This window comes from Chrysemys picta, chromosome 17 (genome assembly GCF_011386835.1).
Source record: "Chrysemys picta bellii isolate R12L10 chromosome 17, ASM1138683v2, whole genome shotgun sequence".
Taxonomy (NCBI): Eukaryota; Metazoa; Chordata; order Testudines; family Emydidae; genus Chrysemys; species Chrysemys picta.
Window position 1 is genome coordinate 18720270 of NC_088807.1, and position 15024 is coordinate 18735293.

Consider the following 15024-nt stretch of genomic DNA (forward strand, 5'->3'; position numbering starts at 1 on the left):
GGCTGTGAGGTCCTGTGGGTCTGACCTGAGGGGAGGATACTGGCTAGATGGGCCCAGAGGTGTGATCCTATGGGGCAGGGTTGGGGAGCGGGGACACCAGGCTGGAGGGTCCCATTAAGTAGATAGACAGGTACAGATTTTTTGTTTCCATTACAAACTCAGTTCCTCTCTAGGTGAGAATAAGGGCAGGTGAAATGTTTCCCACCGAAACTTTATTTTCAACGGAAAATTGGGTTTTTAACCAAACAAAAACGGTAGCACAAAGCGTCAGTTCTCCTGGAGATTTTTTTTTTATATTTCTTCAGAAAACCAAAACTTTTTGCCAAAACGCTCAGCCCCATAGTTACCAAACCTGAAAATTTTGGCTGAAAACCCCAAATGTTCCATTTTCTCAAGAAACATAAAAAAAATGGTAGAAAGTTAAAACGTTGTGTGGCCCAGCGTGCCTGGGGAAGCCCTCATTGGAAATGCCAAGGTCAGGGCAGGCTGCAAAAGGGAGAGCAGATATTCCCAAGACAGGTGGGTTACACTGTAGTTAAATCTCCCAACCAGTCACAAACTGTGCATCTGATCCCCTCCCACTGGTTATCAAGAAGCAAAAAGAGGAACCACACTGCCCCCTTTATTGCATTCCTGTCTCCGGCTCCCCGTCAGCACCTAGGTCCCGTACAGCGAGAAGTTATGTAAAAACTCTGCTCATTCTACAAAATGTTCTTCTGACCCTAAAGGGTCAGTCATGTCACTGAAGGTTTGGATCTTACCCAACATACCACCCTGCCAGCCAGTCCTTCAGTGTCTAAAACTAAAGGTTTATTAGAAAGAAAAAAGAAAGAACAAGAAGAGAGCTGTTAAATGGTAAAGCAATCACATACATACACAGACTTCAAAGTCCATGAGGTTCCTACCGGTACTGGTGAGTTTGCTGGCTTGAAAGTCCCTCTGAATTGGATTGGCTTGAAAAAAAAAATCACAAGATTTTACAAATACAGTAATAAACCTTGGAGGGTTTTTTGTTTGTATTTTTTACATTTGCCTTCTGGGTTTTGACCTGGGTCAGGTTTTCACAGGTTTTCTCTGCAACCCAAAGGGCTAGAAAATTAGTTCCTTTTTTTTTTTTTAAATGAAAGCGCAGATTCTCACAAAAAAACTTGGCTCTGAGAGCTGGAGACGTCAAGAAACACAAAATATAATCAGACAAAGTCATGCGAAACTGTCGAGGAGGCTACGCACCCGATCCAGACAGGAAGTGAAAGTGAAAGCGGAAGTACGTAGGCAGGTGGCAGCAGGTCATTCCCGGGGCTGGAATTTTGGCCAGCGTGCCGGAGTTTAACATCCTTGCTCTTCAAAATGTGTAGTGGGGAGGTGCTCTCAGTCACATGGGCAGAGCTGGAGTGGGACGTCCGTGTCCCAGGTCAAGAAGAAGGGGAACATCTTCTCAGAGAAGGGGTAGTTGAAGGTGAAGATGTGCTCCATGGTGTCGTTGTTGTAGAAGGAGAGTTGTCCAAGGATGTAGTCTAGATGCACCTTGATCCTGCGCAGAGACGCCCGTAGGAAAAGTGTCGTCTTAGGGGTGCTAAGCGCCTGGTACTCCCCATTGTTAAACTCCAGCCCCCAGAACCCCTGCTCGGCCGTTATGTAGAGATACCCCTTCCTCTCCACCGACTCCCGGGCGGCGCCGACGATCCAGCCTTTCCCGGCACCCACTTCCACTACCCAGTCCAGCTGCCCCCTAGAGATGCCTGGGGCGCCCAGCACGCAGGGCTGGAAATCAAAACGCTCGGAGTTGTTAGGAAGGTACTGGGCACAGTTCCCGAGCCTCATGCTTTTCTGGTCTCGGGAGATCAGCAGAGTGGGGAACGCGGTGTTGGGATCCAGCTTCACCTCCACTGGGGAGAGAGAAGCAGAGAGTTAGGGTGAGATCTCGGCATGCAGCACAACAGAGGCCGTGAAATCTCACCGCGCCCTGGGCTGGTATCGGACAGTCACTGACCTTTCTTCTTGTTTCCGAAAAATCGATCGCACATATCCGAGATCAGCTCCTCCTGCTGGTCCTTTTCGCCATCCTCGCTCGCGCCAGCCGGCTCTGGCGTCTGACGGAAAACTACGAGACACATGAGAGAAATAATTACCCATGGGAGAAACTGCCTCCGAAAGGGACAAATGGAGGCAGGCTGGCGGGAGCTCAGGCTACAAACTCCCGGGGTCAGCCCCATTGTAGATACATCACTTCCCAACAGGGGGTGCTCCAGTGAGAACGGGGAATCTTTACAGAGGGAGGAATCAAACCCTGAACGTTGCATTGTCTTTGCCCTCTCTCGTTTTATACGTGAACAATGAACTACACCTACAGCTAGCATTGGCAGCATTCCATGTTGATGGGTTTATAATTTCAAGGGATAAATATCGATGTTTATTTTGAAACTTTTTTTTTTCTAATTTTATCGACTGAAATGTTCACAGGTGCTGGAAATTTCGGGTTTTAAGCATTTCGTTCTATTTTGATCGACCAACATTTTCACAGTTCTGCCACATTCTGGATTTTAAGCCTCGCTTTTTTCTGTTTTTATGGATTTAAATTTTTCAGAGTTGCAGGAAATCCTTTTTGGGGGTGGGAAGGGGGTTAGACAATACAGTAACTCCTCCCTTAAAGCTGTCCTGGTTAACGTTGTTTCGTTGCTGATCAATTAGGGAACAGGCTCGTTTAAAGTTGTGCAATGCTCCCTTCTAATGTTCTTTGGCAGCCGCCTGCTTTGTCCACTGCTTGCAGGAAGAGCAGCCCGTTGGAGCGAGCTGGTGGGGGCTTGGAACCAGGGTGGGCCGGCAGCCCCCTATCGGCTCCCCTAAGTTCCCTGTGTGGCCAGGGCCGGCTCCAGGCACCAGCCGAGCAAGCTCGTGCTTGGGGCGGCAGATTCCAAGGGGCGGCATTCTGTCTAATCCGTTTTTGTTTTGTTTTGTTTTGCACTTCACCGCTTTGGCCGCCCCCGCAGGTTTTTTCTTTTTGGTTTGCTGCTCCCGCCCGCCCTGTAGGGGGCGGAGGAGGGGAGCGCCCTGCAGCAAGCCCGGCAGGGCAGCCCGCGTCCTTCCCTGCCTGCCGACCGGAGCGGCGAGGAGCCCTCCCGGCAGGTGGCGCAGCTGGAGGGGCCGTGTGGCAAGCACCCCGCTTAAGGAAGCCCTGGCCGCCTCCCTTCTCATTCTCCACCTCCCCGCTAGCCGGGGTGCGCACTTCACTGTCCGGGGTCTGCAGGGCCAGGAGTCCCCCTGCACCCACGCTCCCACCGCCCCGCAGGTATTTTTTTGGTTTTTGTTTTTTCTTTCCTTTGCCGCTCCGGCCGGCCAGCCAGTTTGTTCTCCCCCCCGTTGCTGCTCCGGCCGGGGGCAGGTTTGTTTCCCACCCACCCCCCTTCACCGCTCCGGCCGGGGGCAGATTTGTTCCCCCACCCACTTTGCTGCTCCGGCCGGCAGGTTTGTTTCCCCCTCCCTCCCCTTCACTGCTCCAGGCGGCAGGCAGCGGGTTTGTTCGCTCCCCCGCCGCCACCGCCACCACTCCAGCCGGGGGCAGATTTGTTTCCCGCCCCCCTACCCCCCCTTTGCCGCTCCGGCCGGCTGGCTTGTTTCCCCCCCCCACTGCTCCAGCCGGGGGTTTGTTCTCTCCCCGCCTCTTCGCCGCTCCAGCCCGGGGGCAGGTTTGTTTTCCTCCTCCCCTCCCCTTTACTGCTCCAGCCGGCCGAGCGTTTTTTGCTTGGGGCGGCAAAAAAGCCAGAGCCGGCCCTGTGTGTGGCAACCGCCCAGACGGCGATCAATTGCCAGGCAGTTCAGCTGTCCCTCCTCCCACTGCCGTGTGCTGCTCCTGCCCTCTGCCTTGAAGCTGCTCCCGGGAGCCTCCTGCTTGCTGTGCAGGTGGGGGGGGAAGAGGGGTGCTGATGTCAGGGTGTCCCCCTCCCCCCGCTCCTGTACTCCATCTCCACAGAGCAGGGGGGGGGGGGGAGATGGGACACGACAGGGCTCAGGACTGAGGGCGCTGGCTGGCAGCAGCTGCTGTTTTAACTTGCTGATCTCCTTAAAAAGGCAACATACTTAGAGTGGGGTCAGCGTTCTTAAAGGAGCAACACGTGTCTCTCTCTCACACACAGGGTGTGTGTCTCTGTCTCTCTCTGCCATGCTGTCTCCCCTCCCTCCATTCGTGCTGCCTTGTAGGGTGTGAGGCTACTTTAACAACAATGTACCCCTGGTTGAGGACCGCTGATCTAGCCTGGCCTCTGTATGACACGGGCCAGAGAGCTGCCCTGAAATAATCCCTACAGCAGAGAAAAACAGCCAATCTTGATATAAACTTGATTGGGACTGGAGAATCCACCAGGAGCCGTGGTGAATTGTCCCAGTGGTTAATTACCCTCACCATTAAACATTAACGCCGCCTTTACTGTCGGAATTCGTCTGGCTTAGAGTGGGGTCGGCCATTGGACGGGGTCGTTAGACCTTCCTCTGCTAGACCGAAGAGCTCGCTATGAAATATTTGTCCCCCAGGTAGATACTTATAGACTGGGATCAAGCCCTCCCAAACCTTCTCTTGGTTAAACTCAAGTTCCTGGAGTCTGTCACTGTCAGGCAGGTTTTCTAATCCTTTAATCATTCTCGCAGCTCTTCTCTGACCCCTCTGCAATGTACCCACATCCTTCCTGCAAGAAAGGGGCAGGGGCTTAGGACACTGGCCTGGCATTTGGAAGCCCTGAGTTTGATCTCCTACTTTGCCACAGACACCCAGATGACCTGGGACAAGCCGCTTGTGCCTGGCCTACCCACCAAACACATCCCGGCGTAGCTGCGGGGGGGGGGAGAAACAACTGCCCCGGACATTTTTCAGATGTGGAAACTGAGGCACGGAAAGGTGAGGGGCTGTGATTTGTCTGGGATCACCCAGCAGCAGAGCTGGGCGTGGAACCCTGGTCCGCTGAGTGCCAGTTCTGGGTGCGAACCGCTAGGCCAACCTTGTTGGACTGGGGGAAACTGAGGCATGCCAGGGGGTGACACCCCCCCCCCATTTATCAAAAAGCTCCAGCAAGGAATGAGTCAGACCATGGGGGGAAATGAGGGGGATCTCCTCCATCTACTCACCCTCCGGCATGTCCTTTTGGATCCTTACCGACAGATCCTTCCGGCTAATGCCGTCCAATATCTTCACCGCCATCTGCAGAGCCCTGGGCTCCTGGTAAGCCTGGACCATGGCTCGAGCTATGTCCATGGCATCGGCTGCCTCCGTCTTGGAGCGGGGGATGCGCTTGTAGCCATCTTCCAGGGAATAGTTCTCCAGGTGAAACTTGAACATCTTGAACTCTCGCGCTTCTAGATCATTCAAATACTCGACGAGCTTGCAGCATGCGGTCTCTGCCATCTCTATCCCGGGCTGGCGTCCCAGACCTCAGCAGGAAAGAGTCCTGTGCCGAGGATAATACGAATCACTATTGCTGCCCATCTGCCAGTCTCAAAGCCCTTTACGAAGGAGGGCAGTATTATTAGCGCCATTTTATCAATTGGGAAACTGAGGCACAGTAAGGGGGAAGCGACGTGCACAAGGTCAGAATAGAACCCAGGAGTCTTAATTCCCAACCCAATCTAACCACCTGACCCCACTCCCCTCCTAGAGTGAGGGATAGAACCCTGGAGTCCTGACTCCCAGCCCAATCTAAGCACTAGACCCCACTCCCCTTCTAGAGCCAGGGATAGAACCCAGGAGTCCTGGCTCCCAGCATGACCATCCCGCCCCTCTAACCACCTGACCCCACTTGCCTCCCTAGAACCAAGGGGTCCTGATGGCCCTTAGCCACGGCCTAGCTCCACCCACTAGGCCATGCAGCCTGGGGGTCAGGTACCAAGTGGCTGCTGGGGTTGTGCACCAAGCTAGGCCTGGCTGGAAATTTGGCCAGGGAAATGTCGATTTTTTCAACATCAAAATACTTCAAAAACAGGGTCGTGTTTTGCCCAAACGGCCCGCGGTGCCTAACCCCTCTGGAAACCAATGGGAGTTGGGCATCTCGGCGTCTACAGCCGTCCCACTAGGCGCCCGAATGTGGCTTTAGGCACCTCCATCCCTTTACAAATCAGTCCCTTGGCTGTAATAAAACACCCGCAGCTAATGGTGCCAGTGGCCTCGGGCTCACGGGGCTCGGGCTGCGGGGCTAGAACATGGCCGTGGAGCCATTCCGCGAGCCGGGGCTCTGGGACCGTCCCTCCTTCACAGGTGTTGTGAGGATCAATAAATCCCCAGAGGTGCTCAGACAGTGGCTAGAGACCCGAACTGGGATGCAGGACACCTGGGTGCTCTGCCTGGCTCTGTTGGTAGGGGACTTTGAACAAATCACTTCCCCGCACCGTGCCTCAGTTTCCCCATCTCTGCCATGGGGTTAACGATCCCGAGCTGCTGACGGGAAGACCCGGGGCTATGGGGGTGTCATTAAACACCTGACACAGACACAATCCCACATCCCCACCCCCCGCACCATGCACACCCCATGGCAGAACTGGGACCGGACCCCAAATCTGAGCTCCTCGCCGTGCGTCCCTGCAGCTGCCCCGAGCCGGTCCCTTGCCTCAGTTTCATCCCCACCCCCTGCTTTTGGCACAGGGAGCTTGAACCACCAGGCCCCAGGTGCCCCCTTGAGTCGGCACCCGGGCTCCAGCCACTCGGCTACTGAGAATTGGTGTCACCCCCATGGGGGAGTCAGAAGGCAGCTGAGAGCTCCCAGGCCCAGCTCCTGCAGCTCTCTGTCCCTTGCCCGCCTGCTCCCCTCCAGCCCAGGGGCGGCTGTGGGGTGGGGGGGCAGCAGAAGGAGGGGTGGGGGGGGCAAGAGTCAGAGAAGAAGGGGGGATATCAGATGGGTGTCAGGAGGGAAGGGGTGGAGAGGAAGAGGGTCTCAGGAAGAAGGGGAGGAAGAGGGGGGTCAGATGGGGGTCAGGAGGGGAGGGTGGAGAGGAAGAGGGTCTCTGGGAAGAGGAGGAAGAGGGGGGTCAGATGGGGATTGGGGGAGTGGAGAGGAGGAGGGTCTCAGGGGGAGGGGGATGAAGAGGGCGGTCAGATGGGGAAGGGGACTGGAGAAGAAGAGGAGGTCTGGGTGGGAGGGGGAGGAAGAGGGGCCAGGAGAGGAAGATGTGGGGGAGGCCAGAGGGGGAAGGAGACGGGAGAGGAACAGGGGGCAGATGGGAAGAAGGGGGTGAGGACGGGACGGGATGGGACGGGACAGGGGCAGCACTTCATTAGTGGTGGAGAGCTGCCGGAGCGCAAGCAATATTTTTCCTTTCATAACTGACAGGCCAAGCCCAGAGGGGCCGGGGTTAGGAAGTGACAAGATCAGAGAGGCCGGGCTCAGCCCTGGCCCAAAGTAAGCCCTGGAGGAGGGACAGGAGAGAGCGGGGGATGTGGGCAAAGGGGAGGGGAAGGCACCTGAGGATGCAGGTTGAGGGGAGCCCCCCCCCCATCCCTGAGCATTGCCCCAGCCCGGCCCCACTCACCAGCCCTGACAGTGAAAGCGAAAGTGCTTGAGGGGGAGGAAGGAGGGACAAAGGCCAACCCCCACCCCCGGGCTCTAGCCCTCCCTTAGCCCAGGGCTGCTGCAGAACATCCACACAGCGCAGGGGGAGGCCAGAGCCTAGTTTTTTTGCTGCCCCAAGCAAAAAAAATTTTGGCTGCCCCCCACCCCAGCCCTGGGCTCCCCGCGCATCCCCCTACTGCCCCAGGCCTGGGTTCTCCCCCCACCCTCCCACACCCACTGCCGCCCCAGCGCTGGGCTCTTTCCTTTCCTCCCCACTAGCGCCCTACTCCCACCCCCCTGCCCCCCAGCTCTGGGCTCTCCCCCCAACCTGCACCCTCCTGCCACTGTCTTCCTTTTAAACAAATAAAACTAAAAAAAAAAAAAAAAAGGGCAATGGCTGTTGAAAATAGCAATTCCAGTCCTAATAACCACTGGGAAACATTTCTTGCTCAATTTTATCCTACTTTTTCTACAGCAAGTTACAGTGGATCAGTATATTTGATTTGGGAGAAATGAAGTAACAGCTGCCCAAACTGAGCTTGAGCACTCCTGAATGTTGAGGTGTTCAAATCTGGAAGGCAGGTGCTAGATTCCCTTTCTGAATATTAGCTACATCTGGAAAGGAAAAGGCAATTTCTGCTTCCATGGCTCAGAAGTGGAAATCCTCCTACGTGCCTGGTACTGTATCTAAAGCTGCCCAGTCTAGCAGAGCCTCCCCTCCCTTACTTTTCATTTTAAATTCTAGTGGGATCCACGTACCTGCCTTGCTAGGCTTCAGATAGAGAGGGGCACTGTTCATTTAGTCCACCCAATTCCTTCTTTGGGGGCTGCTGCAAAGTGAGGTCACACCCAGGGCTACCATACGTCCGGATTTCCCCAGACATGTCTGGCTTTTCGGTCTATAAATAGCCGTCCGGGGGGCATTTCTAAAAATCTAAAAATGTCCGGGATTTCCCCCCGGTCGGAATCAGATGTTCGCGGGAAGTCTGAAAACAAGCAGGGGCAGGCAGGCAGCAGCAGGTAAGCTGGGGCGGGGGGGATGCGAGGAGGAGGACTCCAGGGAGGCGAGGCGAGGCGCGGCACGGCCCAGTCCGGCCCTGGCTGAGCGGCTCCCTACGGCCCCGGCCCCAGCAGCTTCGGCCCGGCTCGGCTCAAGCCCCGGGGCACCGGCCCCGGTTCCGGCCGAGCGGCACCAGGTGAGCACCCCCGGCCCCGGGCCCAGCGGCTCTGGCCCTGGCCCCAATGGCGCCGGCCTGGCTCGGCTCAGGCCCCGGGACACCGGCCCCGGGTCCGGCCAAGTACACCGGGCCGGCCCCGGCCAAGCGGTGCCAGACGAGTACCCCCGGCCCCGGCGGCTCCAGCCCCAGGGTGGTGGCCCCGGTTCCGGCAGAGCGCACTGGCCCGGCCCCAGCCGAGCAGCGACGGCCGAGCACCCCCGGCCCTGGTCCCAGCGGCTCCAGCCCTGGGCCCAGCGGCTCCGGCCCAGCTCGGGCCCCAAGGTGGCGGCCACGGTTCCAGCCGATCGTGCCGGCCTAACCCCGGCCAAGCACCTCCGGCCTGGCCCCAAGCCCCGCGACCCCGACCAGAGCGCAGCCCAATTCCTGGGCTCTTGCTAAAGCCGTCCCTAGTCAAGGGACAGGGAGCGGGTGTTGGATGGGTCAGGAGTTCGGGGGTGGCTGTCAGAGGGGCAGGGGTGTGGAGAGGGGTTGGGACTGTCAGGGACAGGGAGCAGAGGGGGTTGGATGGGTCAGGAGTTCTGGGGGTCCTGTCAGGGGGCGGGGAGCAGTTGAATAGGGCATGGGAGTCCCGGGGGTCTGTCTGGGGGCAGGGGTGTGAATATGGGGTGGGGGTGTGGATAAGGGTCAGGGCAGTCAGGGGACAGGTAGAGTCCTAGGGGGGCAGTTAGTGGCAGGAGTCCCAGGAGGGGGCAGTCAGGGGACAAGGAGCGGGGGGGTTGGGGGTTCTGAGGGGGGCAATCAAGGGGTGGGAAGTGGGAGGGAGTGGATGGGGGCAGGGCAGGGGCGGGGCTAGAGCGGGGCTCCTCCCCTCTCAGTGTCCTCTTTTTTGATTGTGGAAATATGGCAATCCTATCACACCAATATCCCTAATCCAGTCTGGGGAAGTCTTCTGAAGGAGATATCTGGAACAAAGCCTTCTACTCCTTGGGCTGGGCACACTTCTCCCCCATTCACAGTGCCACCCCCTTCTAGCAGCCAACTCCCCATCCACGGCAAGCGCATGGGGGTCTCAGCTTCCCACTCCCCCACTCCCTTTCCTGTGGCTAGCAGCCAAGGGAATGCTGGGAAACTTAGTTCTTTCCCTGCTCCAGGGCTGGCTCTATAGGCAGGGAGTTTGCTGGATCCCCAGATCTCCATGGCTCCACTTCTGCAGCCTTGCGAGAGGGGAGGAAGTGAGTTGTTTTTTTTTAAAGGATGGCCCGAATGCCGCCCCCGGCAAATGTGCCGCCCCAAGCACCTGCTTGTTTTGCTGGTGCCTAAAGCCGGCCCTGGGTACCGGGGCAGGGCTGGGGAAGGGGGATCTAGCGCCCACGGGGCAGAGGGGAAGTCAGCACCTATGGCTAGAAGGGTATAATGAGTGGGGTCCCGCAGGGATCAATTCTGGGTCTGGTTCTGTTCAATATCTTCCTCAATGATTGAGATGATGGTATGGAGAGTCCACTTATAAAGTCTGCGGATGATACCAAGCTGGGAGGGGTTGAAAGTGCTTTGGAGGATAGGATGAAAATTTAAAACGATCTGGACAAACTGGAGAAATTGTCTGAAGTCCATAGGGTGAAATTCAATAAGGACAAATGCAAAGCGCTCCCCTTGGGAAGGACCAATCAGTTGCACACATACAAACTGGGAAATGACGGCCTAGGAAGGAGTACTGCGGAAAGGGAGCTGGGGGTCATGGTGGATCACAAGCTAAAGATGAGTCAACAGTGTCACACTGTTGCAAAAAGAGCAAACATCCTTCTGGGATGTATTACAGGAGTGTTGTAAGTAAGACACAAAGTATTTTTTCCACTCTCCACCACGCTGATTAGGCCTCACTGGAGCATTGTGTCACAGAGGAAGCTTTGTGATATCAGACCTGATGTGGGTTCTGTTAAGAGCGCTGGGGAAGCCTTCAGGCCAGATGGGGCTTATGAGGAGGTGGTATGTAGAAGACCCTGGGTAATAATGAAGCAGAAGGAAGAGGCCAGGGGAAACACAGTGCTGGTGTGGGATTAAAGTTAGAGTTGGCACCTGTGCTTATTTAGGATCGTCAGGCTGGAGCTTCTGGTGAGGGTGGGAGAAAGTCCCCTTCATGGTCTTTCACCCAGGGGTGGCTCTAGCATTTTAGCCACCCCAACCACTGCAGGCAGGCTGCCTTCGGCGCCTTGCCTGCGGGAGGTCCCCGGTCCCACGGATCCGGCGGCATGCGTGCGGGAGGTCCGCCGATCCCACGGCTTCGGCGTACCCGCCGCCGAATTGCTGCAGAATCCGCGGGACCGGCGGACCTCCCACAGGCAAGCTGCCAAAGGCTGCCTGACTGCCGCCCTCGCAGGGACCGGCAGGGCACCCCCCCACCCCGCGGCTTGCCGCCCCGGGCACGCGCTTGGAGCGCTGGTGCCTGGAGCTGGCCCTGGCCAGAGGCTCACCGGGGAGCTGGGCAGGGAGCGGCAAAGGGAACATGGGGGGAAAAGGGGGGATACAGGGCATTAGCAACCTGGCTTTTCCCTCTAGAACAGGCCTCTGCTTTGCTTCTGTCGCCCGGGAGGGGTCCCAGCCCCCTTCCTCCACTCCCCATCTCCCCATCGCCCCACCTGTGTCCCCCATTCTCCTGGCATCCCTGCTGCTCCCACATGGCCCCTCCTCATCCCTCAGCCCCCATCTCCTCCTGCCCCCATGCCTTGCCATACCGACCCCCTATCCTTCCCCCATCCCGCATTCTGCTGGCACCCCCTGGCACCCCGATCCAAGGCAGTAGGGGAGGAGATAGGGTCTGTCCTCACCTGACACCCCCACTGAGCAGGGCCCTCCCCAGCTCCTGCCCAGCCCCCTACCCTGAACCATCCCCTCCCCAGGGTGTCACCTGCATCTGGAAGAGCACACACACACACCAGGCTCTCCCCATCTGTAATGACCCCAGAGCAGGGGGAACTCAGGGTCATTCACCCCATAATGCAAAGAGGGAAACTAAGGCAGAGATCGCAGATGGGCCTGGCACAGCAGGGAATAGAACCCAGCAGTCCTGAATACCAGGCTTTAGCCGCTAGGGCATGCTGCCCCCTGGATGGCAGGTAAAGATGGCTCAGAGATGGGAAGCCCTGGTGCCTGCCAGAGAGCTCAGTCCCTCTCCGTGTCTCAGCCAGTGTGAGGGGTCCATTGTCCACCCTCCATGGGGCTCAAGGAGACGCCAGAGCCACCTCGACGCCCACCCTAGCCCCAGCTCTGCTGGGTGCCCACTGCATGCCCTGAGGCAGAACCCTGCTCCCTGCCTCAGTTTCCCCATCCGTCAAATGGCCATCGCCAGCCCAGCCTCCTTTGCAAAGCACTCGGGGAATCTCAGGACAAACAGGGCAGCACTGTGGGAGCGCCCGCTGCAGGGACAGAAGCCAGGAGTCCTGGGCCAGGCTCTAGCCACTGGGGGACACCACCCTGTGTCTTGGAGTAGGGTCAGGAGGAAAAGAAATTGGATGTTCAAGGGCTAAAGTCGGGCTCCCCCCAGAGCCTGGAGCGGGCTGGTGACATCATAGGGCCAAGTGGGGGATTGACTGGGGAATGGCTTGATTGATTGATTGATTGATTGATTGGCAGCTCACACAGAACTCAGAGATTTCAGGCCCAAGGTTGTAACTGAGACAGGGGCTGGATGGATGGACGGATGGCTGGATTCACTGCTCATATCTGGAAAACAGCAGCTCTTCAACATTAGCTCTAGAAATCAAACTGAGGAAAACCTTTCCATGGGAAAACCCCTGACAGGTGCCCTTGTGTGGGAGGCCAATGGATTTGTGACTCTCTCCCCCTCCCCCCCGGGATTTGAGCAAATAACCCCATGGAGAAGGAGCCGCGCTTGAACCAAACTCAAGAGGGCCCTTTGCAGGGGGAGCAAGAGGGTTTGGCAGTGAGATTTGGCCACCCGCGGTGGGAAAGTTCCTGCATGTTAATGCCCAAGAAAAAACCTACCAGGAAAAATGCAAAACGTCCCGGCTCAAATGCCAACAGTCCCGGGTCACAGAGCCACATGTCCAGAGCTCGGGGAGGCCCCTTCCTCCCTGTGTCCCTAGGGGAAGCCACGTGGCTTCTCTGCCTCCTTGGACCAAACCTCAGAGCCTCCAGCCCCCTGCTCCACGCCCTGCCGCCACCACCTCCCATTGGCCCCCATCCCTTGCAGTACCCACCCCCTGCCCTTCCCCCCACATTCCGCTGTCACCGTCTGCCCCCCAGATCCAAGACCCAGCCATGCCTCACGCCCTCCCAGGGAATGGGGCCTTCCCCAGCTCCAGCCCAGCCCCCCTGCCCCAAACCAGCCCCCCCGTGGGTCTGGGACATCCCATCCCCTACCTCCCCCCCCCCCAGGGAACATGGAACAGCATCCCCCAACTCTCCCAGTCCGCAGCACCCCCAGCATAGGGGTGGGGGAGGGCTGTGTAACGATGCTGCCATTTGTGGGACACTTCTGAAAGTACCAATTTAGGACACATTACTTACAGCAGGGCAGTTACAGCCCAAGGCTTGGGTTCCTTTGCACACCAAGGCAAACCAAACCAGCCAAACAGAGAGGACTTTGGTTTTTCTCCACTGGCTATCCACAAGTCACACAAGCAATTCCCTTAGACACTGCAGTTTCCCAGTATCACCACCAGTGCCACTCGTTATGAATGGTTATGAAAACCAATACCCCAGTAAAAGAAAAAGGTTCTCCTGATCCCAAAGGACCAAGCCCCAGACCCAGGTCAATATACAAATCAGATCTTACCCACAAATCACGCTGTTGCCAATCCTTCAGAATCTAAAATCTAAAGGTTTATTCATAAAAGGAAAAAGATAGAGATGAGACTAGAACTGGTTAAATGGAATCAATGACATACAGTGATGGCCAAGTTCTTGGTTCAGGTTTGTAGCAGCGATGGAATAAACTGCAGGCTCAAATCAAGTCTCTGGAACATCCCCAGCTGGGATGGGTCATTCAGTCCTTTGTTCAGAGCTTCAGTTTGTAGCAAAGTCCCTCCAGAAGGAAGAAGCAGGATTGAAGACAAGATGGAGATGAGGCATCTGCCTTTTATAGTCTCTTCCAGGTGGAAGGACACCTCTTGGTCCTTACTGTGGAAAATTACAGCAGCAAGATGGAGTCTGGAGTCGCATGGGCCAGTCTCATGTCCATGCATGACTCAGTTTGCAGGCCGATGCCATTGTCTACATGTTAGTTTGAACGTTCCCAGGAAAGCTCAGATGTGGATTGACGTCTCCCAGAGTCCATTGTCACCTAAGTGTTTATTGACTGGGCACTTACTGAGAATAGTCGTTTCTCAAGAAACTGACCTAATGCGTCCCTGAGGCTACTTAGAATCAAAACACATTGAGATACAATGTACAGAGCCAATATTCATAACTTCAACTACAAAAATGATACACACAGACAGGCAGAATCACCATAATCAGCAAATCATGACCTTCCCACAGACACCTCACACGACAACCTTTGTACAATATTTGCTGCAAATATATAACAGTGGTTGCAATAATGATCTATATGGTCACAGGTTATGTCAATAACGTCACAGACTGCTCACCCCATTGTGCAGAGAGGGAAACTGAGGCAGAGAAAGCAGAAGGGCCTGGGCACAGCGGGGAATAGGACCCAGGAATCCAGAGAACCGGGCTCTAGCCTCTAGGCCACGCTGCCCCCTGGATGGCAGCTGAAGATGGCTTAGAGACGGGCCCCCACCTCATCCCCCAGCCCCCATCCCTTGCCATACCGACCCCCTTTCCTTCCCCCATCCCCCATTCTCCTGGCACCCCTTGGCACCCCGATCCAAGGCAGACAGGGCCTATCCTCACCTGACACCCCCAGTGAGCAGGGCCTTCCCCAGCTCCTGCCCAACCCCCTATCCTGAGCTGGCCCCGCTAGGGGGGCTGGGACAACCCATCCCCTCCCCAGGGTGTCACCCACATCTGGAACAGCACCCCCCGCCCAGGCTCTGCCCATCTGTAATGACCCCAGAGCAGGGGGAAATCAGGCCCATTCACCCCATAGTGAAACTGAGGCAGAGATAGCAGAAGGGCCTGGCACAGCAGGGAATAGAATCCAGGAATCCTGAGAACCGGGCTCTAGCCTCTAGGCCATGCTGACCCCTGGATGGCAGCTGAAGATGGTTTAGAGATGGGCAATCTCGCTGCATGCCCCTTGCCAGGGCGCTCGCTCCCTCTCCTCATTTCTGCCCACATGAGGGTGACAGGATCCTCCAGGGTCACATGAACACCCACCCTGGCCTCTGCTGGGTGCCCGC

At 56.7% G+C, this 15024-nt stretch overlaps 1 protein-coding gene across 1 annotated transcript; it reads right to left on the bottom strand.

Annotated features, from left to right (window-relative positions):
- Nucleotides 1-269: 269 nt before the first annotated feature.
- LOC101953874 (E3 ubiquitin-protein ligase TRIM7-like) lies at nucleotides 270-7540 on the bottom strand. Its single transcript, XM_005311733.4, has 4 exons — nucleotides 7504-7540; nucleotides 5113-5432; nucleotides 1991-2101; nucleotides 270-1886 (listed from the first exon to the last, which is right to left on the bottom strand). The coding sequence occupies exons 2-4, from the start codon at nucleotides 5387-5389 to the stop codon at nucleotides 1369-1371; spliced, it is 906 nt and encodes a 301-aa protein (XP_005311790.2). The 5' UTR covers nucleotides 5390-5432; nucleotides 7504-7540; the 3' UTR covers nucleotides 270-1368.
- Nucleotides 7541-15024: the final 7484 nt, after the last annotated feature.

Bases quoted from the DNA above. Each gene is read 5' to 3' on its own strand.
- LOC101953874 (XM_005311733.4), bottom strand. From the start codon at position 5,389: ATGGCAGAGACCGCATGCTGCAAGCTCGTCGAGTATTTGAATGATCTA. The intron at 2,102-5,112 runs GTGAGTAGATGG...TGTGTCTCGTAG, and splicing joins CCAAAAGGACATGCCGGAGG to TTTTCCGTCAGACGCCAGAG. The intron at 1,887-1,990 runs GTCAGTGACTGT...CTCTCTCCCCAG, and splicing joins TTTCGGAAACAAGAAGAAAG to TGGAGGTGAAGCTGGATCCC.